Raw genomic sequence first — 27702 nt, 5'->3', positions numbered from 1 at the left:
GAACATACTGGAAACAGTAGGGTAGGCCCTAATCCAATATGACTAGCGTCTTCATAAAAAGGGAAAATTTGGAGACAGACACATACACAGGAGCACCATGTAAAGATGAAGGTAGAGATGGGGTGATGCTTCAACAAGACAAAGGATATCAGCAATAGTCAGTAACCATTGAAGCTAAAGGAGAGGCATGGAGCCGATCCTTCCTTTACAAGAAACCAACCCTGCTGACACCCTGATCTTGGACTTCTGGCCTCCAGAACTGAGACGATGATTTCTGTTGTTCTAAGCCATCCAGTTTTTGGCACTTTGTTACAGCAGCCCTAAGGAACTCATAAAACGGGCACACTAAGTTAATATATAATGTAGAGAATGACTTCACCAAGGGTCCTGTTGTTTCCCCTACTCAGTTCACCCAGCCAAAGAACCTCTCATTCACTGGAGCTGAGCTCCCCTTTCCTAGACACGACCCAATGGCAAAGGAAACTTAAGTGCCTTTCAAACGATGATGACTTCACTTCTAACCCACAAGCATACACCAAGGACCTTCAGGGTACAAAGAAAGGACACTTTGGGGAGTGTGTGCCAACATACAATTTAAAATGGGGGTTTTGCCTTCAATGAGCTCACAATCCCTAATAACCAGCCACCATCACAAATAAAAGGTTTCCATTTGGCAAGAAGCTATAAAGCCCCCCACCAAGGTTTCTGAGCCTGAAAGGGCCATCTCATAATTGTGAGGTGCTCTTGTGGACCAGATGGTGACCAGGACTCAGACTTCTGATGACATGACATGGTCTGGTGTGCTTGGCCCTACTGCCCTTGTGCCCACGGGTCCCACCCCGCCTTCCTGCCTTCCTCCTGACCCATCACCTCATCTGCAGCTTCTTGCTGTCAGGCAGAAAGTACAGTTACCTCCAGACCTCAGGGTGGGGTGGGAATTCAGACAGCACAGAATGGGAGTATACTGAAAGTTAGCTGGTAAGGGACAGACCGCCCCCCCCCCCACAAGGGGTCACTGCAGTAGGGGGCGCCCCAGTCCCTCCACCGCTTGGGAAGCACTGGACAGGGTTCTCCTAGACCCGATAACACTGGGCAAGTCAAAGCTGGTGGTGACACGCCCTCCCAGCTTCGGGCACAGCAGAGACAGAACACATGCTCAACTGGCCACGATCTTATTTCTACCTGAGAGTAAAGGTCAGGAGGATGTGGTCTCTGTCCCGGGGAGGAGTCTGGAACCGAGCATGAGCGGGATGTGCTCTACCCAGGCTGGAGCTGCACCCAACAACGTGTGCGCCCTTGACTCAGTAGGAGTTCAGCGCCTGCTTGGACCGGCGCTTCATGTGCAGGCGCTGGTGGCGGAGAAGGTCAGAGTTCTGGGAAAAGCTTTTGACGCAGTACCGGCACTGAAAGGGCCGGGACTTGTCCACATGAGTGCTACTGCGGTGCCGGGCCAGTTGGTCGGGACGCTGGAACACCTTCCCGCAGTCACAGCACTGGAAGCGCAGCTTGGCCTTGCCCTTTGCCAGCAGGGCGTCGGAATCCCCACCCACGGTCCCCGATGCCTCCTGCTCTCTCTTCTTCAGTAGCTCGAGTCCGTCTGGCTGCAAGTGTATCCGCCTGTGGGAGAGCAGGTGGGAGTTGAGGCGGAAGCTCTTCCCACAGGCACTGCACCTAAAAGGTTTCTGGACCTCGTGGGTCTCCAGGTGCCCGTCTAGGTCCTCGCTGTCACTGAACAGCTCCCCGCACACCGAGCACTCGTGTGGCTTCTGCTCCCTGCGACTCCGCAGGTGCCGGATGAAGTTGACCCTCCAGCGGAAGATTTTGCCACAGTTCGGGCACACATAGGACTTTTTGGAGGAGGTCTGCACCTCACCCCCTGACTCAGGGCCGCTCCGGTGGGAGGTAGGGAGGCTGTGCTGCTTCTCCGTGGGGCTCTGCAGCTCGTCTGTGCAGTAGGGGCCGAGCTGGGAGTCCTCGTCCCCAGAGCTGGAAAGAACAATCTCGATGGTCACCTCCTCATCCAGGCTGTTGTCGGGAAATGGTGCATCACCTCCGGCTACCAGAAAGCAACATGGAGGTCAGTGGTGCTGCCCAGGCCACACTCTAGCCCCTACGAACCCTACCCAGGAAGGTTCAGCGTGGGTCCAGGAACCCACATTTTTGCAAGGGATCTTCCGGTTGCAGATACCTCTGGTGTTATCTAGTGGCAAGGAAACCCTTAGCCACACTGTGCCAACATATCCTCGGTACCTCTTTCTCCTCTCTCCCTCTCCCCTACCTTTTTCTCCTAAGCCCCCAGGCCCAATCTTTTTTTTTTTCTAGCCACTGAGACCCCTCCAAGCTCTAAGAGTTAGCATGTAAGTCTCGAGCATTTACACATCACGTAACCTTGACTTCCTTAACCAGGCATGGGGAAAAATCTGTCAGGGTACATTAAAAGCCTTGAGAGAGAGGAAGACACTATATTCTATCAACGGGCTGCCAGGAAGCTGCCAGCTACCATACTCTGAGCACTTAAATGCCCCAGGGATTGTGCAAGACTTCTGACGTGCCCAGTCCCATTTGCTCCTGGACACACCCAGTGATACCTTATTTGCCACATTATAAACATAGGCAAACTCGGGTGATGTGCCCAAGGGCTCAGGGCTGAAGGGGAGTTGAGCCCTGCTGTGATGTCAGAGCTGTTCAACGGTCCCAGACTGCCCAGGATCATCCGTCCCTCTCAGTGCCGTATCAGAGGCCCACCAACAGCCACTGGTGGTGATGCGTAGAGATGTCCTGCACTTTATAAACTGACTAGAAGAAGCTCGTTCAATGGATCCCAAGCCTGTGATGTTGGAAAGCTGTACCATGGGGAGGAAGTGGGTGGGCACTGGGGAAACTGGTATGAAGTCCTGGCCTGCAGCCCAGCGCCCACTGCGCAGCTCTCCTCAGGACTGTTTCCTCACTTTTGTGAAATGTGGGGCTCAGGTCTAAAACAGGGGTGGTGGTGGGCAGTGGTGCCAGGCCCTTCAAGATATTAGTAGGAATATGGTTATTCTGGACTTAATTGCTGGAGAGAGGAGAGTTCTGGCAGCTTAGGGAATGTGAGAGCAGGTGAAACCGGACAGAGCATAGCAGGAAGACCCAAAGCCACAGAGAGCAGGACAGACAATGGGAGGACCAGAGTCCATGGGGGTATCTGTCCATACATCACAAGACAAGTGTGAGGGGGACCGGGTAGAATGTGAGACTGGGGAGTGGGAAGGGAAGACTTGAAGATTTAGAAAATTTTCAGTCTACCTATACTGCAAAAATTGAGAAAGTATATTCTGGGGAGAACACCAAGGGTGTGGCAGGACAACCTTGGATCCAATCAACCTTCTCAGAAGCCAGGAATGGAGATGAGATAATCCAGGAATGGTCTGTAGAGGACCCTCTTGTCTGATAGTCTGAACTACTGTAAATTGCATGGGAGGCCCACAGTGTTTCTAAGAACATTATATGAGCCAAAACACTGCCATCTTGGAATAAAAAGGAAGGAGACAGGATGAACTGAAGGAAGGCTCTCAGACTTCCAGAACAAACTAATAGAGCTATCTGGCTGCAAACATGCATCAACCTTGAAGGAAAAGGAAGACCAGCCCCAAAGGCAGTTCAGAGGTTGACAGGACTGTGAAGTGTGGACACAGCACTGAGCCAAAGATGAATCTCAAGCCCTGAAATCTAACGGAATTTGCCCTGCTAGGATTCAGACTTGCTTGGGAGCCATCAGCCTTTCTTCTTTTCAATCTCTCCCTTTTGGAATGAGAGTGTCTACTCTCTGCCTGTCTTACCATTGCATTTTGGAAGCACATAACTCGATGTCTGGATTCACAGGTTCACAGCTGGAAGTGAGTACACCTTGAATTTCACCCAAACCTGATTTAGATTAAATCTTGATGATGCTGGAATAGGTTAAGGAGTGTTGGGATAGGGTGAATGTATTTTGCATATGAGAAGCATGAACCACGGGGGAACAGAGGGTGAAGTGTTATAGGCTGAACTGCATCCTCTTCCTCTTAAAAATACGTTATGTTGAAGTCTTAACCCCTAGCACCTCAGAATGTGACGATATTTGGAGATAAGGTCTTTCAAGAGCTAATTAAGTGGGGGCTTCCCCGGTGGCACAGTGGTTAAGAATCTGCCTGCCAATGCGGGGGACACAGGATCTAGCCCTGGTCCGGGAAGATCCCACATGCCATGGAGCAACTAAGCCCGTGCGTCACAACTACCGAGCCTGCGCTCTAGATCCTGTGAGCCACAACTACTGGGCCTGCATGCTGCAACAAAGAGTAGCCCCCGCTCTCAGCAACTAGAGAAAACCCGCATGCGGCAGCGAAGACCCAATGCAGCCAAATATTAAATAAATGAATAAATAATTAAAAAAAAAGAGGTAATTAAGTTAAAATGAAGTCAACAGGGCAGGACCTAATCCAACAGGTATCCTTGTAAGAAGAGGTTAGGACACAGACATGCAGAGAGATGAATGTGTGAAAACACAGGGAGAAGACAGCTATCTACAAGCCAAGAGAGGCCTCAGGAGAAACCTACTCTACTGAAACCTTGATCTCAATCTTCTAAGCTGCCAGAATGTTGAGAAAATCAATTTCTGTTGTTCGAGCCTCCCAGTCTGTGGTACTTTATCACAGCTGTCCTAGGAGACTAACACAGTGCATATAGGATGCCATCCCCTTAAATCAGATGAAGTGACCAAAAATAGATGCATAGTTTCTAAAAAGGGGGAAATAAATCAACAATAGTGCTGTGTGCCATTCACACAACAGTGTAAAGAATTCCTAGCAGATGAGATGAAACTCATAGATGTGTTGCCCAAAACACCACAAAGAGTAACACCAGGGCTGTCTCAGCTCAGCACTGATGAGTGCAAGGGGTGCGGCGGGTGGAGAGAAGGGCAGAGGGAGGCTGAATTGGCTGTGAGGATAATGGTAGAGAAAACAGGGAAGTTATTGGTGTAAGTGCTTTTACATGTATTAAGTCATTTAATCCTCAACAATAATAACTCCACAAGGTAGCTATGACTATTCTCTCTGTCTTACAGGAGAAAATTTTAAAACCGAGAGATAAAGTAGATCAAGGTTCAGGGGAATTGAGCTCAACTTGGGGTGGGGGGGTGGGTGCTGCATACCAAAGCCTCTGGCTATGCTGTTCCATGGCCAGGGAACAACCAGGCTGCTGTGTGTTTTCAGGGGGGAAAAGCCCATGACCAGGTTGATGGCTAACTCCTCAAGAAGGGCAATCTGTGGCCTGGGAATGAATCATTCCCTGTCAGCTCGGGGTGCTAAGGAGAGAAGCAGGGAGGACAGGAAGCTAGATTTAAAAAAATAAATAAATAAACGCATTATAACTAATATATTCTTATAATGTTAGGATGGGGAGGCTTTCTTAAGCAAGACACAAAATCAAAAAAGAGATGAATAACTGCATTTACATTCTAAAGATGTTTTTAGAAAATCACTTATGTCCTAAAAGACACATCAACAAAGTTAAAAAACAGGAGGAGTTACATACAAATACTAAGGGGCAACAGATGGAGACCCACAATTTTGAGTTTCTACTAATTCATGGAAAAGGCAAGCGAATGTGGAATTAAGAGCATGGGCCTGGAGCCCGATAACATGGGTTCAGGTCCTCAGTCTGATACTCAGCCTGTGAGTGTCAGACGCTGCCTGGGCAAGAGACTTCAGCTTGGGGGTCCCAGCTGCAGAATGGAGACGTCATAGTACCTGTCATGGGCCAAGAGTTTGTGTCCCCCCGCAGAATTTGTATGTCAAAGCACTAACTCCTAATGTGATGGTATGGGAGGTGGGGCCTTTGGAAGGTAATTAGGTTTATATGAGGTCTTGAAGGTGGGAGCTTTGTGATGGGATTAGTACCTTTATAAGAAGAGGAAGAGACAAGGGCTCTGTCTCCATGAGAACGCACCGAGGAAAGGTCATACAAGCACACAGGGAGAAGGCAGTCAACTACAACCCAGGAAGAGAGCCCTCACCATACAATGAACCTGCTGTTGACTTGATCTCAGACTTCTCAATCTCCAGAACTGTGAGAAATAAATTTCTATTGTTTAATAGAAAATACCTCTATGGTATTTTGCTATAGTGGCCTGTGCTGGCTGAGACAGTATCTATCTCAGAAGGTGCGGTATGGATATAATGCACAAATCACGTAAAGACCTTACACTGGTGCAGTGCTTTGGACATAAAGACATAGAGCTTACCAAATGTGAAGGGGGAAGGGGCAGAAAAGAAAAAAAGGACTAAAGAGTATTAACTAGGCAATTCACAGAAAAAACACAATAAACAAGAAAAGATATTCTGGGCTTCCTGGTGGGGCAGTGGTTAAGAATCCACCTGCCAATGCAGGGGACATGGGTTCGAGCCCTGGTCCGGGAAGATCCCACATGCCACTGAGCAACTAAGCCCGTGCGCCACAACTACTGAGCCTGCGCGCCACAACTACTGAGCCCGTGTGCCTAGAGCCCGTGCTCCGCAACAAGAGAAGCCGCTACAGTGGGAAACAGGTGCACCAAAATGACAAGTAGCCCCCGCTCGCCTCACCTAGAGAAAGCCCGCACGCAGCAACGAAGACCCAACGCAGTTCCCCCGCCCAGCAAAAAAAATAAAATAAATAAATTAAAAAAAAAGATATTCCATCGCAGTGGCAGCTTTATAATGTGCTGGTTGGACTGACACGAATGGAACCAGTTGGGAGGGTCCCTCATGAGCGTGGATGTGGGGGTGTGGACCCTTCACCTGCTGTCAGAAGTGTGGGCAAGGCTACCAAAATAAAAATGGTGCCTATTCTTTGCAATCTATCATCTCTCACTGATCTCAGATAGCAACCCTTAGCTTCTTGCCATTTCAAAGTATATTCTGTGTCAGAGCCCAGCAAAGGGAGAGTGGAGCTAAAAAACTCCCCTGGGGATTAATGACTATCCACATTCTATAAGGATGCTGCCAGGGCTGAGACATGCTGTGGGCAGGAAGAGGCTGAAGAGGATTCTAAATGTATCTCGAGGGACTTCCCTGGCGGTCTGGTGGTTAAGACTTCACCTTCCAAGGCAGGGGGTGCAGGTTCACTCCCTGGTCGGGGAGCTAAGATCCCACATGCCTCATGGCCACAAAAACAAAACATAAAACAAAATGTATCTCGAGAATCAAGCTTTCATCAGGCAGAACTGAGAATGGGCTACACACGAAAAATCATCCTCAGCATACGGAAGCAAGCTCCTTAGAAAACCAGGGGTGAGCATCAAAGCTTTGTGGGGACGGAGTACTGTCCATGCAGATCGACTGTAGATTTACATAAGCATAAAATCCCTTTTGTCTACATAGGAGAGGGGGCGAACACAAATGGTCATGAACCCTGCACGGTGGTAGGTGGAAACACCAAAATATCATGCAAATCTTGCTTCCAAAAGGCATCACGGATTGTGCACGAGTCAGTCTTGATAGCTGCAAAAAGTCCTCCATGACACAGTGGGTTTAAGTGAGCACCGGAGACTTGGGTGTGATAGTTGGAAGAATGGCTGAACACTGAGGACATTAAATATGGCGGGGTTTTAGTCTTCGCCTCTGGAGGTGGCAACTTTTACCAGCATTACTTGGAGTCTAAATGCTGCCGAGGGCAGTTGGAGCACATTCTCCAGAGGTCCCCCTTTCAGCATTCTGTAAACCTGTTCTTTAATTCCAACACTTTGTCCGGGGAGTCTGGTCTTCCTTGCTCAGGGAAGAAATACACAAACTAGGTGGTCAACAGCACTACATCAGCACCCTGACTCAACCCACAAGAGAAAGGCAAGGAGGGGAGGGTCTCAGATTGTGAGTGAGCTGGAAGAGAACCTAGCAAAACAAAACTAGGGCAGGCAGTTGGCAAGGAACTGTCAGCAGGAATTTCAGAAAGTTCAATTCCTGAACCTACCACCAGCACAAATGTATACACATACCCAACACGCACGCACGCACACACACACCATGCACGCATACATTCACACAGACATTATACACACATGCACGCACCACACACACACCATGTACATAAACACCATACTCACACGTGTATGCCCCCACACATGCAGACATGATCACATGCATACCACACAATGTCACATACCATACACACCACACACGTATGCTCACACACGCAACACACCAGACACACCATACATACATCACACATGCCATCACCACAGGCCATACCACAGCTCCACGCTACCTGCACACACACCACACACCACGTACACACGTATGCACACTCAAGCCACACATCACACAGCCAGGGGCACACTCCCCCGCACCCTCTCAGGCGTTCCTTTACCTGGGCAGGTGCTTGGCGGGAGCACCGTCTGCTGGCAGATTTGGAACTCCGGCACCTGCGGCTCATCCCGTTTCCTTCTTTCTTCTGTCTGGAATGGCTGGAGACTTGGGAAGTCTTTCCAGAGAAGAAAATGAAAACATTGATTTTCCCTGCAGCTGCAGCACCACCTGGGGGCTGCATCTTAACAGGTGCCAGGCTGTGATCCGAGAGTAGGCCTAGGCTCCCTCTCAGGGCAGCCACTCAGTAAATGTCTGTTGAGCAAATGAATCTGCAGGCAAAATGGGCCAACACCACGAACGTGGGTTTTGAAGCTAGATAGGAGGAATGTGGATCCTGGTTCTGCCCCTTCCACTTGACTGTGGACAAGTAACTGCCATCCCTGCTGTCATTTCCATTTCCTGTGGTGGGATTTCCAGTACTCCACGCAGACGCTGCATAACGCAGCCTGGACAGGGCCTGCTGGGGTAGAGACGGGATGGGAAGCTAGCCACACCAGAGGCCCTGGATGCTCGTTCCCGGTGGGGATAGTGAGGGAAATACGGACCTGCTCTGTGCCAGCTTTAGGTCCCAAAGGGGAAGGGGTCAAGGGTCTGCTGATGACACCGTACAGAACTTTTTCCCCCGAAGGAGCAGACATCTTGAGGCGTTACAGCACAGTGGTTACAGACACAAGCTCTGGTGACATGGAACGCTGGGGGTGGGGAGGGGGCTGGGAAATGCTGCTGCTGAACTGTGTTATGTCAACCAAGCCCCAGCACCGCCCCCTGCCTCACTTTCCTCACACTACCTGCAGTATGTGGCTGGATGGAGTAGACAGGTGAAGCGGTCAGAGGCACTGTGCCCAGTGCCCGGCCAAGAGGTGGCACGCCCTCCTCCTCCCCTACCTGACCTCTGGAGAGCGTGTGACCTCACTGGTAGAGGGGCCACTGGGTTGTCAGCACAAGCCAGGTGTCAGTTATAGCAGAGGAGAAAGATATTCCTATTACATCCTAGTTCCTGGTTGATGAAGTGCAATCCCCACACCTGGCAAAACTAAAATCCCCATATCCTTTCCGTAAGGAATGAGGGACGAGGCGAGACGTGTCCTACCAAGACATGGTCCAGTGGTGACAGAGGGCTGCAGAAAATCGGCAGAGGGAGCAGGTCTGCCTCTGGCTGGCAGCGGCCTTCCATCCCGCTCTATTCACCAAGTTCTGGTATCACTTACTCACCTGCGTAGGAGACCTGGGACACATCCTTCCCCTGGAGGTCCTGCAACTCTGGAACACGTGGCTCATTCTCCTCTCCTTGGGAGAGATCCAGCTGGGCTGCTGGGTCATCTATTCACAGAAAAGGGAAGGATACACATTCATCAGTGACCTGCTCCCACAGGAAACCAGGGTGGGAGGAGAGAGAAGTTGCCTGTCCCAGGCAACTCTGGGACAGGTAGAGAAGAGAGAAGTTGGAGGGACACGTGACAGGCCATGACACCAACAGGGGCCACACAGGGCCACAGAGAAGTGGAAAGACCAGAGCAAGCAGGGAGAGGGATGGGGAGGGAGGACACTAAAGGGGAAGCTGTGGGCCTGGGGCAACTCCTTCAGGCCTGTCAGTTAGAAAAACAGCAATGAAGAGATCCATAGAACAAGAATGACAGAAGAAAAGCAAATGCAAGGGACACAAGTTATATTTGGTTTTGTATGCAAAACAGGCAGCTAACAAGCCTAACTTACACGTCACAGCAGCAGGCAATGGTCAACCTGCAGAGTGGCCTTGGGGCCATTGTGTACAGGTGACCTCCCATCAGGGTTTAGGGGTGAACAGTGAGGTCAGATATGGGCCCCCTACCCTGGTCTCAGGAGAGAGGAGAGTTAAGTCTTACCTGGAGGCAGTGAGACGCCGCAGTCCTCCCCAATGATGAACTCTCCGTAGAAGCCAGTCTGGGCAGGGTCTAGAAGGGACCAGTCCTCTTCTGAGAAGCAGAAGATCATATCCTTGAAAGAAGAAACCCGGTTCTGAAACCACAGAACAGGTACACCTCAATCCAGGGACAAGCTAGGGGAGGGATGCTACAAACAAGTGGGAAGGAAGATGGGGTTGAGGCAGAGCCCCCAGCAACATGTGCAGATGGGAGAAAGAAAAAGCAGACAGGCTGCTCCAGAGCTCACACTGATTCCCTAGTTCTAGCCTGAGACCCACCTTGGATGCATCTGGTTTGGCAGAATCCAAACGGTGGATGCCTCACAGGGTGGCCAAGGATGTACAGAACAGGCCTTCCTACACAGTGCTGGGGAGGCTGCAACCCACAACTCCCAGGCAGGCAAATGTCCACCAGATTACCCACGTGTCCACCCTTTGATGCAGAGATTCCATTTCTACAGCTTATTTTGCACATGTGCGGCATGAGGTCTGTATGAGCTCCTTCGCTGCAGCACCTATGCTAACAAATGACAGTTAAAGCTGAAAACAAGGTCTATGCTCATCAACAAAGAACTGTTTAAGTAAGCTACAGGACATCCTACAAGGCCTGATCACACCCCCGCTGGAAAGAATAAGGGCTTCTCCGTACCGCGTAGGAAGCCCTCCAAAGTGTACTGTTACATGAAAAAAGCACCCGGCCAGAGGTTGTCTAGATTGTCCCTGTGTGCCCAGCACCTAAAAGTCTTGACCGTCGGCTGCTTCTGCAAAAGGTGCTAGGACCCCCAGGGTTACGTGCAGGAGGGAGACTTTTCTTACACTTTGTGTTATAAACCATAAGAATGTGTCAAAAATTAATTTTAATTTCTGAAATGATGGCATATCCACATAATACCGGGAGTCCACAAAAATAAAGAAGTCATTTACGAAATGGAAATGTAATTCTTAGCCAGTTAGAGCATGAAGCTAGGTTCTCAAATTTCCTCTAAATACTAATATGACAATTGGTGGTATATGTAAATGTCATTGAAAAATTATTTGTTTTGTTCATAATAATCTGGAAACTTGATCATCTGATAGAATATCTGGGAGAAGTAAAATGTGAAAAGATGGGGCTTCCCTGGTGGCGCAGTGGTTGAGAGTCCGCCTGCCAATACAGGGGACACGGGTTTGTGCCCCGGTCCGGGAAGATCCCACATGCCGCGGAGCGGCTGGGCCCGTGAGCCATGGCCACTGAGCCTGCGTGTCCGGAGCCTGTGCTCTGCAACGGGAGAGGCCACAACAGGGAGAGGCCCGCGTACCGCAAAAAAAAAAAAAAAAGTGAAAAGATGAACAACTACTGGTCTAGATGACATTTCTGTTTGTACCTTCTAATCCCAGAAGAACAGAAATACATACATGTATTATTTCTACTAAGCCTGTCATTATATATTGGCTTAACAAGCACAGGTTTTCTGCAAAGTGTTTCAATCACAAAACATTTAAAATAAAATTCCATTTGGGTTTGTTTTTTGTCTTTTTTAAAAAAAAGCCCTTTATACAGTTAATTGAAAAGGACTTCAAAATAAAATTTGGGGGTAAAAATGCAACCCACAGTACTTCTGTATAATATACTAACATCTGTTTTTTCTTTTTTTTTTTTTAAAAAAAGAAAAAGAATTCACAATATTTTAAACACATGTCCTTGCATCTAAATCTCTGGAATATTACCAGTTACTGCCATACGGTTGCCCGGGGGCCAGGTGCCAGGTGTGGGGGTTGGTGGGTAGATGGGTGGGTGGGGACCTGGGTAAGGAGAATTTTCAATGCATCTTCTCTGGTACCTCTGGACCCTTCCTCCCCCACATACGTGCTTTTTAATTTTTTAAATTAAACCTAGAGAGTAATACAATGAACATGAAGGATACACCACTGTTCAACTAGAGTCAATAAATGAACATTTGGCCCTTTTGTCACATTTCCCCCTCTCACATATATGGTGACTGGGTATGTTCACTCATTCTCCTGGCTATCTGGGGAGTTGCAGGTATCACAGGTTGTTACCCCAACATGTGACAGAGTGTATCTCCTAAGAAAGATGTTACTCTCCTACATCAGCACGATTCTTTTAGCACAGTTGCTCTCAACCAAGCGGATTGATTCTGCACCCAGAGGATATCGGGCAATGTCTGGAGACATTTTTGTCACCACTGAGGGGTGGGCACTACTGGCATCGAGAGGGTGGAGGCCAAGGATGCTGCTCAACACACCCCTACGGTCCAACTCGACAAAGAACTACCCAGCCAAAATGTCATCAGAGCCATGGTCAAGAAACTGCTCTACAAGGCAAAAAATATACAAATCAATTTTCACTGCAAAGTAAACGGGCTGTTACAGTGGAGGATTCCTGGACTGAATGTCAATATTATGACATAGTATGTGTTTCGTGTTTGGTAATTGCAATCATTGTTGCTTTTGTTGTGGTCATCCATTTACAATGCTTGGTGTCAGTTTATTTATCTCTTGTAAAAATAAAATACAGTGTGTGTGTGTGTGTGTGTGAAAAAAAAATAATAGTACTGCTAACTGATAATAATAGTACTGCAAACAATAGATAGAAAGATGGTATTATTGTGAGGGCTAAGAGATAATGTATGTTGAATGCCCAACACAATACCTGGCACAGAACAGATTTCAAGAAATGTTTCTTAAAGGAATAAATAGATGAATATATTAAAAAAGAAAAAAAAACTGCTCTACAACTGAGAAATTTAATATTGCTTCAGTAATATCACCTAGTGTCTTCTGAATTATGAAATAGCATTACCCTTTCAAGGAAAAATATTTTGAAGAGCTTCACGGGTGACTGTGACAAGAGGTCAAGACTGGGAATTGCTGAGTTAAAAGCTTTCTAATGGGCCCCTAGAAATCTTGCTAAACACACATTGTCTTAAAATGTCAGTCATCTGGGATATAAATAAAATTCAATAGTCGCACGTTTATGTTACCACAGGCATATGTTTACAATTACTTATTTATACTTTTTTTTTGCCCAAGTCCATTCGATCAGAAAAGATTAAAAGTGTGATACTCCCCTGGCTACTTAGGGATGTAGGAAAACAGGCCTTTATACACGGTTGGAAATAACTGCACATTTCTGAACAATATTTGGGAGAATGTAGCAGAAGCATACACTGTGATCCAGTAATTCTATTTCTAGGAAATGTTCCTAAGGAAATCATTAGAGATGTATGCAAAAATGTGTGTAAAGAACGTAGCACAATGTTTTGCAGAATCATATGTGAGGCTTCTTTTCTTCTTTATGCTTTTCTCTAGTGTCTGAAGACCTACCTAAGCACGTATCATATATATTTTAATATTATTAAAAACTGGGGAATTCCCTGGTGGTCCAGTGGTTAGGACCTCAGCGCTTTCACTGCGGTGGCCCAGATTCAATCCCTGGTAGGGGAACTAAGATCCTGCAAGCTGAGTGGTACGGCCAAAAAAACAACCAAAAAAACCTGAAATAAAATACCCATGTACCCGCTAGTAAGATGTATGAACTATTAATAGGTAACAGTCTTTGCTTCAGGTTTTCTTTGAAAGGGTGTGGTGGGATTATGGTCTCCTCTGAGCTTCTCCCGACCCCAGTCCCACTCCCAGACCTTCCTAGAGGGAAGCTGCACTCTGGATTTGGTGTTTAATATTCTATGCATGGCTTTTAAACTCCCACTACATCCAAATATAGCCTGAAATGACAGCACTGTTTTGTAAGTATTTAAATGTTAAACTTGCCTTATATGCACCATTCTAGTTAAGATTTATTCACGTTGATATACGTACGTCTAGTTCATTGACTTTAATGTATACAATTTCATAGAATTATTCTTCTGTCATAATGTTTAGGTCTTTCCCAGCTCAGTGAACTCTCTCTTCTGTCACCCCATCCATGTGTAACAGTGCCTCCAGAGTAGCTGTGTAGAGGGAACATTGGGAACATACATCTTGACCGACATTAAGTATTTCTTCAAGTGGAGTACCTAAAGTACACTCCCACTGGCAATACATTGGCACGCCTATTTCCATACACCTTTGCCAACAACACTGGGCACTGTCAAATATCTAAGGTTCTAGCAACACTGTGGGTATGAAGCAATCACAGGAGGGTAACGCCCTTTACCTCGATGAACAGCTCTTCATGAATTTATTGGCCAGTTGGGTTTTGTCTTAAGATGCTCGCTTATTTTCTTTGCCTATTTTTCAATTTTCTAATGAGTTGCTCTTCCTACTTTTTTTAAACCAGCTTGTTATCAACTGTGGATATACTTCACTATCATAAAAGAAAAGATAACACTATTTCAATTTTTAAAAAATCTAAGTGTTTCAATCACTTTATGGTGATATGAGTCATCAGTAATATTAATGACATATAAAGAACTGCAAGAAAATGTTTAACAAATTAGTAAGGTGACCATTTTAGAAAAGAGCTTCAAAATCAGAAATGTGGCTTTGGAACAAAAACAGGCCAACATAGAAGAGAAGAAAAAGTCCAGAAACAAAATTTGGCATACCTAAAACTTTAATCTACATGAAAAAAACAGAACCCTAATCAATGGGGAAAAAGAAAGATGACTTTCATCTGATGTGCCTGATACAGTTGGCTAACTACTTAGAAATAAAACTAGATTCTGATCCTTGATCATAAAGAATATAAAAATAAAAAACTGGAAGCCTCCCCATCCCCGCAAAGGCTTTCAGGCACTAAAAATAGAGACGCCATATGAAGAAGTAATTGGCAGATACTCCACATAAAAATTATGAATATCCACAGTAATGAAAAAGCACGAATGAAACTAAATGACAAACTGGGAATAAAGGCACACCACTTAAGAAAGGCAAAGAGTGCTTTAAATATACGGAGCCCTTACACAATTGGAAAAGCTTTCCATCCCAATAAAAAACGGTGAGGGAACCAAGAAAGTTAAATATTTTAAAACATATGAAAAAAAGTTCACCTTTACTAGTACATGAAAATATGTATATAAAAGACTAGTATCAATCTTCACTTTGGGGACTTCCCTGGTGGTGCAGTGGTTGAGAATCCACCTGCCAACGCAGGGACATGGCTTCTAGCCCTGGTCCAGGAGGATCCCACATGCCGCGGAGCAGCTAAGCCCGTGCGCCACAACTACTAAGCCTACGCTCTAGAGCCCGTGAGCCACAACCACTGAGCCCACGCACTCTAGGGCCCGTGCTCCGCAACAAAGAGAAGCCACTGCAATGAGAAGCCCCTGTACCACAACAAAGAGTAGCCCCCACTCGCCACAACTAGAGAAAGCCTGTGCACAGCAATGAAGACCCAACGCAGCCAAAAATAAATTTATATATTAAAAAAAAACTTCACTTTGATAAAGTTTCAAAAAGAAAGGTGATGAATTTCACCCGAGCCTAGAGGCCAAAATTCTTACACTCCAATCATAGAAATCCTCTGGAATCTTCAAAAAAGCTTCTATACTAATAAGTAAAATTAACAAGGTTGCTGGTTAGAAGGTCAGTATACAAAAATCAGTTGTATTTCTATATATGAACAAGTGGAAGATGAAATATTAAAAAACCATATCACTTACAATAGCATCAAAAGTCATGAAATTCTTAAGGAAAATGTTTACCAAATATGTACCCCATCCAAACACTGAAGAACTAAGTAAATGGAAAGATTTAACATGTTCCTAGATGGGAAGACTTCAAAATGTTAAGATGTCAATTTGCCCCACAATGATCTATAAATTCAGTTCAATTCCACATAAAAATTCCAGGAGACTTTATTTATTTATTTTTAATTGATGTGTTGATTCTAAAATTTATAAGGACATACAAAGCACTTAGAGTAGCCAAAAGAACTTTGAAAAACAAAAGTCAAATTGGAGGACTCACTACCAAATGCAAAACTAAGTATAAAGTTATAGTGTTCTTGGCATAAAGGATCAAAACATAAGTCAGGGTACCAGGTAGAGCCCAGATGTCCAGACATATGTGGACAACCAATTTTTGACAAAGGTGCCAAGGCAATTCAATGGGAGAAAGGGAAATCTGTTCAGTGAATGGTGATAAACAACTAAATATCAACATAATAAAAAAACAATCCTACACCTCATACAATACACAAAATATAATTTTAAAAGGAACCAAAGGGGTGCAGTGGTTAAGAATCCACCTGCCAATGCAGGGGACATGGGTTCGATCCCTGGTCAGGGAAGATCCCACGTGCCGCGGAGCAACTAAGCCTGTGTGCCACAACTACCAAGCCCGTGCACCTAGAGCCCATGCTCCACAACAGGAGATGCCACAACTTGCTGCAACTAGAGAGCCCACGTGCCACAACTACTGAAGCCCGTGTGCCTAGAGCCCATGCTCCTCAACAAGAGAAGCCACGGCAATGAGAAGCCCTCACACCACAACGAAGAGTAGCCCCCGCTCGCTGCAACAAGAGAATGCCCTAGTGCAGCAACGAAGACCCAATGTGGCCAAAAATAAATAAATAAATAATTTTATTTAAAAAAAAAAAAAAAACAAACAACAACAAAAAAAGCCACCTGAGACCCTTACCCCAGAGATCAGAGCTTACATGACCCATATGGGGAACAACACTTCACGGCCCTCGATGTGACACATGGGGAAAGACAACCCAGCCTGGCACTCTCACCAAAACGTGTAACCTGAATCTCATCGTGAGTTAGAACCTATCTGAGCAGAGTCTGCCATTACAACTAATCTTCACTCTTCAGAACTACTGATGCCGTGACAAACACTGAAATTCTAAGGAGAAAACGTTGCACATGGGACAACTAATAATTGGGAAGCATGATGCTCTATGACTATTATTTTAATGTTGAATTTCCAGAATGTAGTAACTGTATCGTGGTTATGTAAGCAAATGCCCTTGCTTTTAGGAAATATGCTCCCTTGGCATGAACAAGGAGATAAAAGGGGAAGAATGTCTGCATATAACTCCCTAAAGATTCAGGAAAAAAAATGGTGGGGGGGCCGTTGGGGCTGAGACAGAGACAGAGTAAGAGAGACAGAGGGAGGAGGGAGAGGGAGAGAGATAGTGACAGAGAATGGGGGAATTAACGTGAAGAGTAGTTGCAGTATTTCTATTCTGGCAGTCTCCCCCAAGCTTGATATTAATGCGAAAGCAAAAGTTAAAAATAAAAATAAATATAATATTTTAAAAATGTCTAAAGATGAATCCGTTTGGAACTGGGCTTCTCAAATTTGGATGTACATATCAATCACTCAAGCATCCTGGTAAAAATGCACATTATGCCCCTGCAGGTCTGGGGTGGAGCCTGAGAGCCAACAGTTATCAGCCCTTAAGTGGCTTTACTGCTAGCCAGAGGCCAGTGTGGGGGAAGCCTGTCCAAGACAAGTTCCACAGAGTGGAAGACAAGCCTCAGGAAGCCACAGGCTCTCCTCACAAGGGCTTGCAGCAAAGAACTTGATGTTGGTCTTGAAGGGGGTAAGAATACACCACTCCAAAATATGCCACTTTGGCCTAAGGGCTGTTTTGAGCTGTAGGCAATGGAGAAACAGAAAGACTGCAGAAGTAGTACCCTCCCCCTACTTGCCTAAAGGCAGGGCGTAAATTTTCCTTTGTGAAGGACTCCTCCCCTCCTACCAGGGTGGGCAATGTGACTCTTAATAACCAGACAGAACTCTAGACTCTTTATCAGCCCAGAGACAGCATAACAAATTTAACTAAATAACCTTTATCTTCCATTAGTTTCCACATATAGCTACCTTCCCACAATTTACCAGCTCAAAATCCTCTTTGTCTTGTCATTTCTCCATAAATGTATTGCCTGTAGTTAAAATGGTATAATTCTCTGGGTCTGACTGCCTTCTAGTTTTCCGTTCATTTCTGTGAGGCACCCCATAGCCATATAAAATAAATATTTTTCACCTGTTAATCTGTCTTTTATCAGCTCGATTTGCAGTTTCCCAGCCACTGAACCTTAGAGAGTAGAAGAAAAAGTTTTTTTCCTCCCTGACTAGTCTCTTAATGAGAAAAAGATGGTAACTGCCACTATTGGTGAAATATGAAAGAAGTCAGTGCTCTAAGACAGCACTGCAGAGGTGTCTGGTTCTGAAGATTCTGAAGAAAAAACGGGCAGGTACGTACTTTTCAAAACAGATATGGCTGTGTTTCCCCTGTAAGCCTTGGATAGGTGTCTGTGAATCTACCCCAAACTGCAATAGGAACAAAACACGGTAGCCATGGATGTTCACAGCATCATGTAAGCAAACCCAAGTCCCAGGTCCCGGGAAATGGATCAATGATGCTCCAATCGCTGACAATCTGGCACAGCCACTTAGCAGGATACCCAGGGAGCTTTTATATCATATGGAGAAATGCTTACATACACACTGGAGACAAAGCATAAACACAGGACTCAATACAGCATGATCCTAGAAAGGCACAAACAAAACAGCAGAGAAAAGAAGGAAGTTCATCAAGACACTGAGAGATCTTCTCAGATAACTGGAAACATGTAATATCCTTTCACTTTCTAAATCTTGTCAATTTTTATAACAAGAATGGGTGGGGGAAATAAATATGTCCATTTAAAATTAAAGTTTCAGAGGAGACTTCTGCTGCCTTCTCGAGGACGGAGCAGACATACATTCCTTTAATTCCCCCCACTGAGTACAACTAAAACCCCAGGGAATTATATATTAAAAAAACACAGCAAACTCTCTCTGAAAGGTGGAAAGAGGAAGGCACACCAGCTAGGGACCTCAGACAACACAGCGAGGAACAACAGAGTGGTGAGTACCCTGGTTTTTCTTTCTGCCTCATATATCAAAACTTGAAGCTGAAGGAGCAGGTGACCCCAAAATACCAACAGGCACAGATAAAAATACAACCCTAACAAAAGCCTGTTCTCTCAGCCACAGGACCAGGAAAGTAGCTAGACAGACAATAACTGCTCTAGTCCAGCCAAGCACCACAAAAAAACATGGCCCCCAACCTCGCTTATGCTAGCAGAGAATGGGTGGGAGCCTAGACTTCCACCCTCACCAGGCTGCAATGAAGTGCCCCAGCACCCCCACTGGTGGTCTCAGAGAAGGCCAAGGCCAAGCAGAAAGCTGGGACTTCCATCCCCGCTGACTAAGATCAGTCCTTCCCCCACACCACCCCAACACAGACTGTATCAGTGGAGACCACATGGGGAGCTGGAACTCCCAACCCCCTCAGAAATCCAAGACATTTTCAAATGAATCAAAAAAAGGTACACGTGTGGACTTCCCTGGTGGCGCAGTGGTTAAGAATCCACCTGCCAATGCAGGGGACATGGGTTTGATCCCTGGTCCGGGAAGATCCCTCATGCCGCGGAGCAACTAAGCCCGTGCGCCACAACTACTGAAGCCCGAATGCCTGGAGCCCGTACTCCGCAACAAGAGAAGCCACCGCAATGAGAAGCCCGCGCACCACAACGAAGAGTAGCTCCCGCTCGAGGCAACTAGAGAAAACCCGTGCACAGCAATGAAGACCCAACGCTGCCAAAAAAAAAAAAAAAAAAGAAAGGTACATTTGCCAACACCGGACTTATCCTAAAAGAATGGCTAAAGAATATTCTCTAAACAGAAAGGAAACAATAAGAGAAGGAACTATGGAACATAAGAAAGGAAGAGAGGAAAAAGTTAAGTCAAAATATGAGCAAGGCGATAGGCTGTCCTTCTCCTTTTTAAGTTTTCTAAATAAATATTTGATAGTTGAAGCACCAGTTATAACATTGTCTGACACGTGGTTCTAAATGTATGTAGAGAAACTACTTAAATCAATTGTATTATAAAAGGAGGAGGGGGAGGGGATGTAAAGTTATGTATATTTAATACCTAGAGCAACTGAGACAGGAAAGAAGGGGGAAGGGCACAACCATTAAAAAAAATGACACAACCATTAAGAAGAACAGGATACCACAAAAACCGGTTAGAACCTACTAGGCCCAAGATGGTGGAAGATCTGACTTCCAGTGGGCCTTGAGCCTCATTATATGCTCCTTGTAATACATCAGCATATGCTAAATGACACCCCCCCAGGCACATAACAGTTCTGAGGCCAACCATAAGAGGCCAAAATACGGGGCGGGTGGCGCAATTCCTGGAAATCTCTGTCCCTTCCCCAAAATAACTGGAATAATCTTCCCACTCCTGGGCCGAGGCCGTCTTCCCCTGGGCCCGGCCGTTCCTGTTGGCTGCAGACACAGACCGCAAGCTCGAGGACGCTGGTGTCCAGTTTCCCTTGACCTTGAGGACCCGGGAAGGTCGTACGAGCCATGGCTATGCCTAGCGTCAGATTGCCCAGCAGCGTTTTAAGAAAACCAGACGCCTGGATTGGGCTCTGCGGAGCGCTACGAGGGTTGGCGCAATTCCTGGAAATCTCTGTCCCTTCCCCAAAATAACTGGAATAATCTTCCCACTCCTTAGCCTGTGAAATTACCCAGCCCATAAAAACTAACCACCCCATATTTCAGTGCCGCCTCTTGCCTTCTGAGAAGGCTTACACTGTCTGCGGAGTGTGTATCTCTCTAAATAAACCGCTTTCACACTACTATGGTTCACTCTTGAATTCTTTCCTGTGCGAAGCCAAGGACCCTCACTTAGTGGCTGTCCCAGGAGCTCCCCCAAGACCGGGGACATGACGATCCTCTCGTGCCCCGTTTTTCCTGCAACACAATCACTAAAAAGCTCTATTGACAAAGGTTCTTTGCTTGACCAAACTTTAGTCAGGCTCCTGAACCTTCCCCTGGGCCCATCTGTGCACTTCCTTGTAAAACTCAATTTCAGCATAAGTCAGTTTAACCACAACGTCCTGTCTTCCACATCTGATTGGCTTCCACATCCTAGGTGATGTCTGGTCACGCTGGCCTGTCTGCACCAAGAATCCTGTTAGGTTGGTCTAGCCAGAATCCCTCCTATCCCTGATGCTTTCTCTTAGTAATTTTCCATCCACTGACCCCACCCTGCTCCTTGGCTCTAAGTTCCCATTTGCCCATGCTGTATTTGGAATTAAGCCCCACCTCTCCTCCACTGTAAAATTCCGTTACAGTGGTCCCTATACCTGTCAACATGGTCCTGAATAAAGTCTGCCTTACCAACTGTAACAAGCGTCACTGAATATTTTTTTAACAATATAAAGATATACACTTGACAATGCACTTAGGCAAACAGAAATGGAATTCTTCGAAATGTTCAAGTAACCCACAGGAAGTCAAGAAAAAGAAAATGAAGAAGCAAAAAACAGAACAAATAGAAAAAAAAAACAGAACAGACTTAAGCCCTAACATGCCAATAATTACATTAAATACAAATGGTCTATGTACATCAGTTAAAACACAGTGACTGGCAGAATGGATTAAAAAACATGACCCAACTATATGCTATCTAAAAGAAACTCACTTCAAACCTAATGATACCAACAGGTTGGAAGTGAAAGGGTGGGAAATATTTAATATGCAATTATTAATCAAAAGAAAGAGTAGCTATATTTATACCAGATAAAGTACGTCAGAATAAAGGAAATTATCAGAGAGAGGGGGACATTACATATAATAATAAAAGGGTCAATCCAACAAGAAGGCATAGCAATCCTAAATGTGTATGTCTCAAACAAAAGAGCTGTAAAATATGTGAAGCAAAAGCTGACAGAACAGAAAAGAGAAACAGACAAATCAACTACTATAGTTGACAAATCAGCTACTATAGTTGGAGACTTTGACATCCCTCTCTCAAAAACGAATACAACAATCAATTAGAAAATAAGCAAGGATACAGAAGAACTCAATAGCACCATCAACAAACGGGAGCCAATCAGCATTTATAGAACACTTCACTAGACAATAGCAAAATGTTTTGTTATTCAAATGGCCACAGAATATATACAAAGACAGACCACACACTGGGTCATCGAAATCCTGGAAGGAGAGGAGAAACTCCCAACAAATTTGAAGGAGTTGAAATAATACTGTGTGTTCTCTGAAAACAATGGAATCGAACTAGATATTAATCAATAGTAGAAAGGTAACAGGAAAATCTCCAAACCCTTGGAAATTTTTTTTTCCCCCCTTGGAAATTTAACACCACACTTCTAAAGTGTGATAAAGAAGAAGTCTCCAGGGAAATTTAAAAATACATTGAAGTGACTGAAAACAAAAATACATTGTATTATAATCTGTGGGACCTTGTTAAAGCAGTAGGGTAGCGAAAGCAGGGAAATTTATAGCACTAAAATGCTTACATCAGAAATGCTTACGTTTGAGTCTCAAATCAATTATCTAAGCTCCCACCTCAAGAACCCAGAAAGGGAATAGTAAAACAAACCCAAACATGCTAAATGAAGAAAATAACATGAGAGCAGAAATCAATGAAATTGAAGACAGAAAAATAATAGAGAAAAATCAATGAAATAAAGAGCTAGTTCTTTGAAAATATCAATAAAATTGAAAACCTCTGAAATGATTGACAAAGAAAAATAAAGGCACAATTTTTCAATATCAGGAATGAAACAGGGATATCATAGACCTTGCTGATAACAGAAAGGATGATAAAGGAAAACAACAAATCACTCCACACACAAAAATTTAACAACTTAGATGAAATGAAACGATTCTTTGAAAAATACATACTACCACAACTCATCCACTATGAAATAGTATGAATAGCCCTATAACCACTAAGGAAGTTTAATATATAATTAAAATACCACACACAACCCACCCCACCCCCAAACCTTCAGGTTCTTATAGTTTCACTAGAGTATCCTACCAAATGTTCAAAGAATGAACACTAATTCTATACAATCTCTTTTAGAAAACAAGAAGAGGGGACACTTCCCAATTCATCTTCTGAAGCTAGTATTACCCTGAACAAAACTAGGCAAAGACAGTAAAGAAAACAAACAAACAAAAACCACTGACAGGTATCTCTCATCAACATAGATATAAAAGTCCTTAACAACCAGCGCTCAGCAAGCCACGGGGTGGGGGGCGGGGAAGGCGGAGCGGCGCTAGCGTACAGGTAACTGTGCCCCTGCCCGGCGTGCGGTGCCCACTGTCTGCTCCCGCTTTTGTTGCTTCACAGCAAGCACGTGGGAAATACGGGCAGGGCGAGCTCCAGTCCCCCGCCCGCGCTCCTGCCAGGTCTCTGCGTGAGTCTCTGGCGTCCTGCCGCAGCCGGGCCAGCTCGGGACGCCCCGTGGTTCCGGGGGCTCTTAGGGGCCTCGCGAACCCGGCGGGCCGAGGCCGTCTTCCCCTGGGCCCGGCCGTTCCTGTTGGCTGCAGACACAGACCGCAAGCTCGAGGACGCTGGTGTCCAGTTTCCCTTGACCTTGAGGACCCGGGAAGGTCGTACGAGCCATGGCTATGCCTAGCGTCAGATTGCCCAGCAGCGTTTTAAGAAAACCAGACGCCTGGATTGGGCTCTGCGGAGCGCTACGAGGGTCACCTTCACATAAACACTGTGCTTCCTGGAATCGATACTTATATTTGTCTAGTTCCAAGTTAAATGCTTCAAATTATAAAACATTTTTCCATAACATTTTCTCACTGAGACTCTCAGGGCTTTTAATATCTCAAGAATATATCTTCCCATTTTCCATAAGACTCAAAAGTAGTGTAAGCGGGCTTCCCTGGTGGCGCAGTGGTTGAGAGTCCGCCTGCCGATGCAGGGGACGCGGGTTCGTGCCCCGGTCCGGGAAGATCCCACATGCCGCGGAGCGGCTGGGCCCGTGAGCCACAGCCACCGAGCCTGCGCGTCCGGAGCCTGAGCTCCGCAACGCTAGAGGCCACAACAGTGAGAGGCCCGCGTACCGCAAAACAAAAAAGTAATGTAAGCTCTAAAAAAATCCACTAAAAAGACTCTGCAAAAAGTGGAAGATGAAGGGGACTCATGAGATGAGTGAGCAGGAAGAGGAGCCAGAGGACGACCCCAGTGCGGTCAGAGACCATAAGGACCTGGACAAAGTAGTGCAGTCTTTCCGATATGATGTTACCCTGAAGACGGGCCTAGATATCGGGAGAAACAACGTGGAAGATGCATTCTACAAAGGTGAACTCAGGCTGAACGGGGAAAAATTATGGAAGAAAAGCAGAACGGTGAAAGTGGGAGATACATTGGATCTTCTAATTGGAGAGGATAGAGAAGCAGAAACAGAGACAGTGATGAGGATTCTCCCGAAAAAAGTGTTTGAAGAGAAGACCAGCAGTGAGAAATACAGAGTGGTGTTATGGCAGTGGAAAAAGTTAAAATTGCCTTAAAAAAGTACACTCAAATAAATGGATTGCGTTTCAGCAAAAAAAAAAAAAAAACCTTAACAAAATAATAGCTAATAAAATTCAGCAATATATAAATAGAATTTTATATGACAAGAAGGTGTTTATTCCAGGGAAGCAAGGCTGGTTCAAAACTCAAACAATACAATCCATAATATTAACAGCCTAAAGAAAATTCACATGATCATATCAACTGAAGTAGAAAAGGTTTTGACAAATTCAACAATCACACATAATAAAAACTCCAGAAAAATAGGAATTAAGAAACTTACTCAACTTGATAATTTATTTAAAAGTTACAGCTAACATTATACTTAATTGTGACAGACTGAATGCATTCCCCCTAATATCGGGAACAAGGCAAGGATGGATGTCTGTCCCCGCTGCTGCTATTCAACATTGTGCTGGGAGTTCTAGCCAGTGGAATGAGGCAAGAAAAGAAAATAAAAGCATAAAAACTGGAAAAAAAGAAAGAAAACTGCCTTTATTTGCAGATGACACGATTGTCTACAGAGAAACTCCAGGAACTGTTTAAAATAAAATAAAAACCCCAAACCCTCCTTAAACTGATGTATGAATCCAGCAAGGTCACAGAATAGAAAATAAACATTCAAAAATCAATTGTGTTTCTTATACTATAAATGGATGTGTTATTATCAAAATTAAAAATAAAAATTATAATTCCTCAAAAAATGAAGTACCTACATATAAATCTAACAAAACACATACAAAATTTATATGCTAAGAACTACATAACAGTGATGAAAGAAATCAAAAAAATAAGTAAATGGAGAAGCATTCTGCATTCACAGATTGAAAGATTCAGATGATAAAAATGTCAATGCTCCCCAAATTGATATACAGGTTTAACAAAATTCCTATCAAAATCTCAGTTATACCCTTTATAGATATGGACAAGATTATTCTAAAATTCACAGAGAAAGGCAAAGGGACTAAAATAGCTAAAATAATTTTGAGAAAAGAAAAATAAAAAAGGAGGAATCAATCTACCTAATTTCGAGACTTAGTATAAGGTACAGTAATCAAAATTATGTACTATTAGAGAGAGAGAGACAAATAGATCAACAGAACAGAACAGAGAACCTGGGAAAAGACCCACACAAATATGCTCAATGGATTTTTGATAAAGGAGCAAAAGCAATTCAGTGGGGGAAAGGCAATGTTTTCAACAAATGGTGCTGGAGCAACTGGACATCCACCAGCAAAAAACATGAATCTTGGGCTTCCCTGGTGGCGCAGCGGTTGAGAATCCGCCTGCCAATGCAGGGGACACGGGTTCGAGCCTTGGTCCGGGAAGATCCCACATGCCGCGGAGCAACTAGGCCCGTGAGCCACAACTACTGAGCCTGCGCGTCTGGAGCCTGTGCTCCGCAACAAGAGAGGCCGCGACAGTGAGAGGCCCACGCACCGCAATGAAGAGTGGCCCCCGCTCGCCACAACTAGAGAAAGCCCTCGCACAGAAACGAAGACCCAACACAGCCAAAAATAAATAAATAAATAAAATTTAAAAAAAAAAAAAAAAAAAAAAATAAAAAAAAAAAAAAAAAAAACATGAATCTTGACCTAAGTCTCACACCTTATACAAAACTTAGAGATCACGGACTTAAATGTAAATGGATCACAGATCATGGATTAAATGTATCATGGACTTAAACGTAAAATGCGTACGTAACTATATAACTTTTAGGAAAAAAACAGGAGAAAATCTTTGGGATCTAAGACTAAGCAAAGAGTTCTTAGACTTTACACCAAAAGCATGATCCTTAAAAGGAAAAACTCACAATCTATACTTAATCCAAATTTAACACTTTTGCTGTGCTAAAAACTCTGTTAAAGGGATGGAAAGACAAGTTCCAGAGTGAGAGGATATATTTGCAAAACACATATCCAACAAAGGACAAGTATCTAGAATATATACTGAGCTCTTGAAACAACAGTGAAAAAGTAAATGGTCCAATTAGATCACAGGCAAAAGTCGTGAAGAAACATTTCACATAAGAGGATATTTACGTGGCAGCTGAGCACCTGAAAAGGTGTACAACATTATTAGTCACTAGGGAAATGCAACTTTAAACCATAATGAGATATCACTTATCAGAATGGCTGAAATAAGAAAAGTGACAACAAATGGTGGGAGGATGTGAAAAATGTAGATCAGTCATACATTGTTCATAGGAATGCAAAATGGTACAGTCACTCTGGAAAAGGATGTAGCAGTTCCCTGAAAAACTAAATAGGCACTTGCCATTCAACCCAACAACTGAATGCCTGTGTATTTACCCCAAAGAAATGAAGACCGATGTTCACACAAAACCTGTACACAAATGTTTACAGCAGCTTTATGCAAAATGGCCCCCAACTGGAAACAACCTAGATGTCCTTCAACAGGTAACGGGTTAAACAAACTGTGGTATATCCAAACCAAGGAATTCTACTCAGCACTAAAAAAGGAATGGACTACTGATACATGTAAAACCCTGGCTGAAGCTCCACAGAATTATGCTGAGAAATCCATTTATCTAATTTTTTTGAAATGACAACATTACAGAGATGTAAAACAGATTAGTGGTTGTCAGAGAAGGATGGGAGCATGGGGTAAAAGAGAAGTGGGTTTGGCTATAAAAGGCAACATGAAGGATCCTCCAGTGAAGCAAATGATCTGTATCCTATACGTATCAATGTCAATATGCTAGTTGTGATACTATATTATATTTTTACAAGATGTTACCATTTAGTGTAAAAGTACAAGGGATCTCTTGTTATTTCTTACAACTACATGTGAATCTACAATTGTGTAAAAAAATAAAAAATATATAAACTTTATGTGCACCCATGATCATAGCAGCATTATTTATAATAAAAGGTGTGTCCATCAATGAATGAACAGATAAACCAAATGCATTACATACATACCATGGAATATTATTCGGCCTTAAAAAGGAAGGAGATTCTGACACATGTTACGTCATGGATGAACCTTGAGGACGTTACGCTAAATGAAATAAGTCAGTCAGAAAAAGACAAATACCGTGGGATTCCACTTTTATGAGCTATCTAGCGTAGTCAAATCATAGAAAAAGTAGAATGGTGTTTTCAAGGGGCTGGGGGTATGAGG

General features: G+C 44.5%; 2 protein-coding genes across 5 annotated transcripts in view; one reads left to right on the top strand and one right to left on the bottom strand.

The window, feature by feature from the left end:
• Nucleotides 1-1156: 1156 nt before the first annotated feature.
• The window catches only part of ZNF496 (zinc finger protein 496), a 37469-nt gene continuing 10923 nt past the window's right edge, over nt 1157-27702 (bottom strand). For 3 of the 4 annotated variants that reach the window (XM_024754954.1, XM_024754972.1, XM_024754961.1), the window contains exons 7-10: nt 10220-10352; nt 9570-9677; nt 8359-8472; nt 1157-2056 (exon numbers count right to left, since the gene is read on the bottom strand). In XM_024754954.1, the coding sequence (XP_024610722.1) occupies nt 1302-2056; nt 8359-8472; nt 9570-9677; nt 10220-10352 (1110 nt within the window). In that variant the 3' untranslated portion in view covers nt 1157-1301. The remainder of the gene's footprint in view (nt 2057-8358; nt 8473-9569; nt 9678-10219; nt 10353-27702) is intronic. The other variant, XM_024754979.1, reaches the window with a different exon arrangement.
• LOC112406250 (uncharacterized protein C6orf203-like) lies at nt 23392-24551 on the top strand. Its single transcript, XM_024754987.1, is given in 3 exon segments — nt 23392-23913; nt 24129-24183; nt 24185-24551. Coding segments are annotated over 3 exon segments (684 nt in total). The 5' UTR covers nt 23392-23651.

Source organism: Neophocaena asiaeorientalis, unplaced genomic scaffold (genome assembly GCF_003031525.2).
Source record: "Neophocaena asiaeorientalis asiaeorientalis breed wild unplaced genomic scaffold, Neophocaena_asiaeorientalis_V1.1 scaffold1324, whole genome shotgun sequence".
NCBI lineage: Eukaryota > Metazoa > Chordata > Mammalia > Artiodactyla > Phocoenidae > Neophocaena > Neophocaena asiaeorientalis.
Note: the sequence above shows the minus strand (reverse complement) of the source record. Positions and strands in the feature narration are given on the sequence as shown.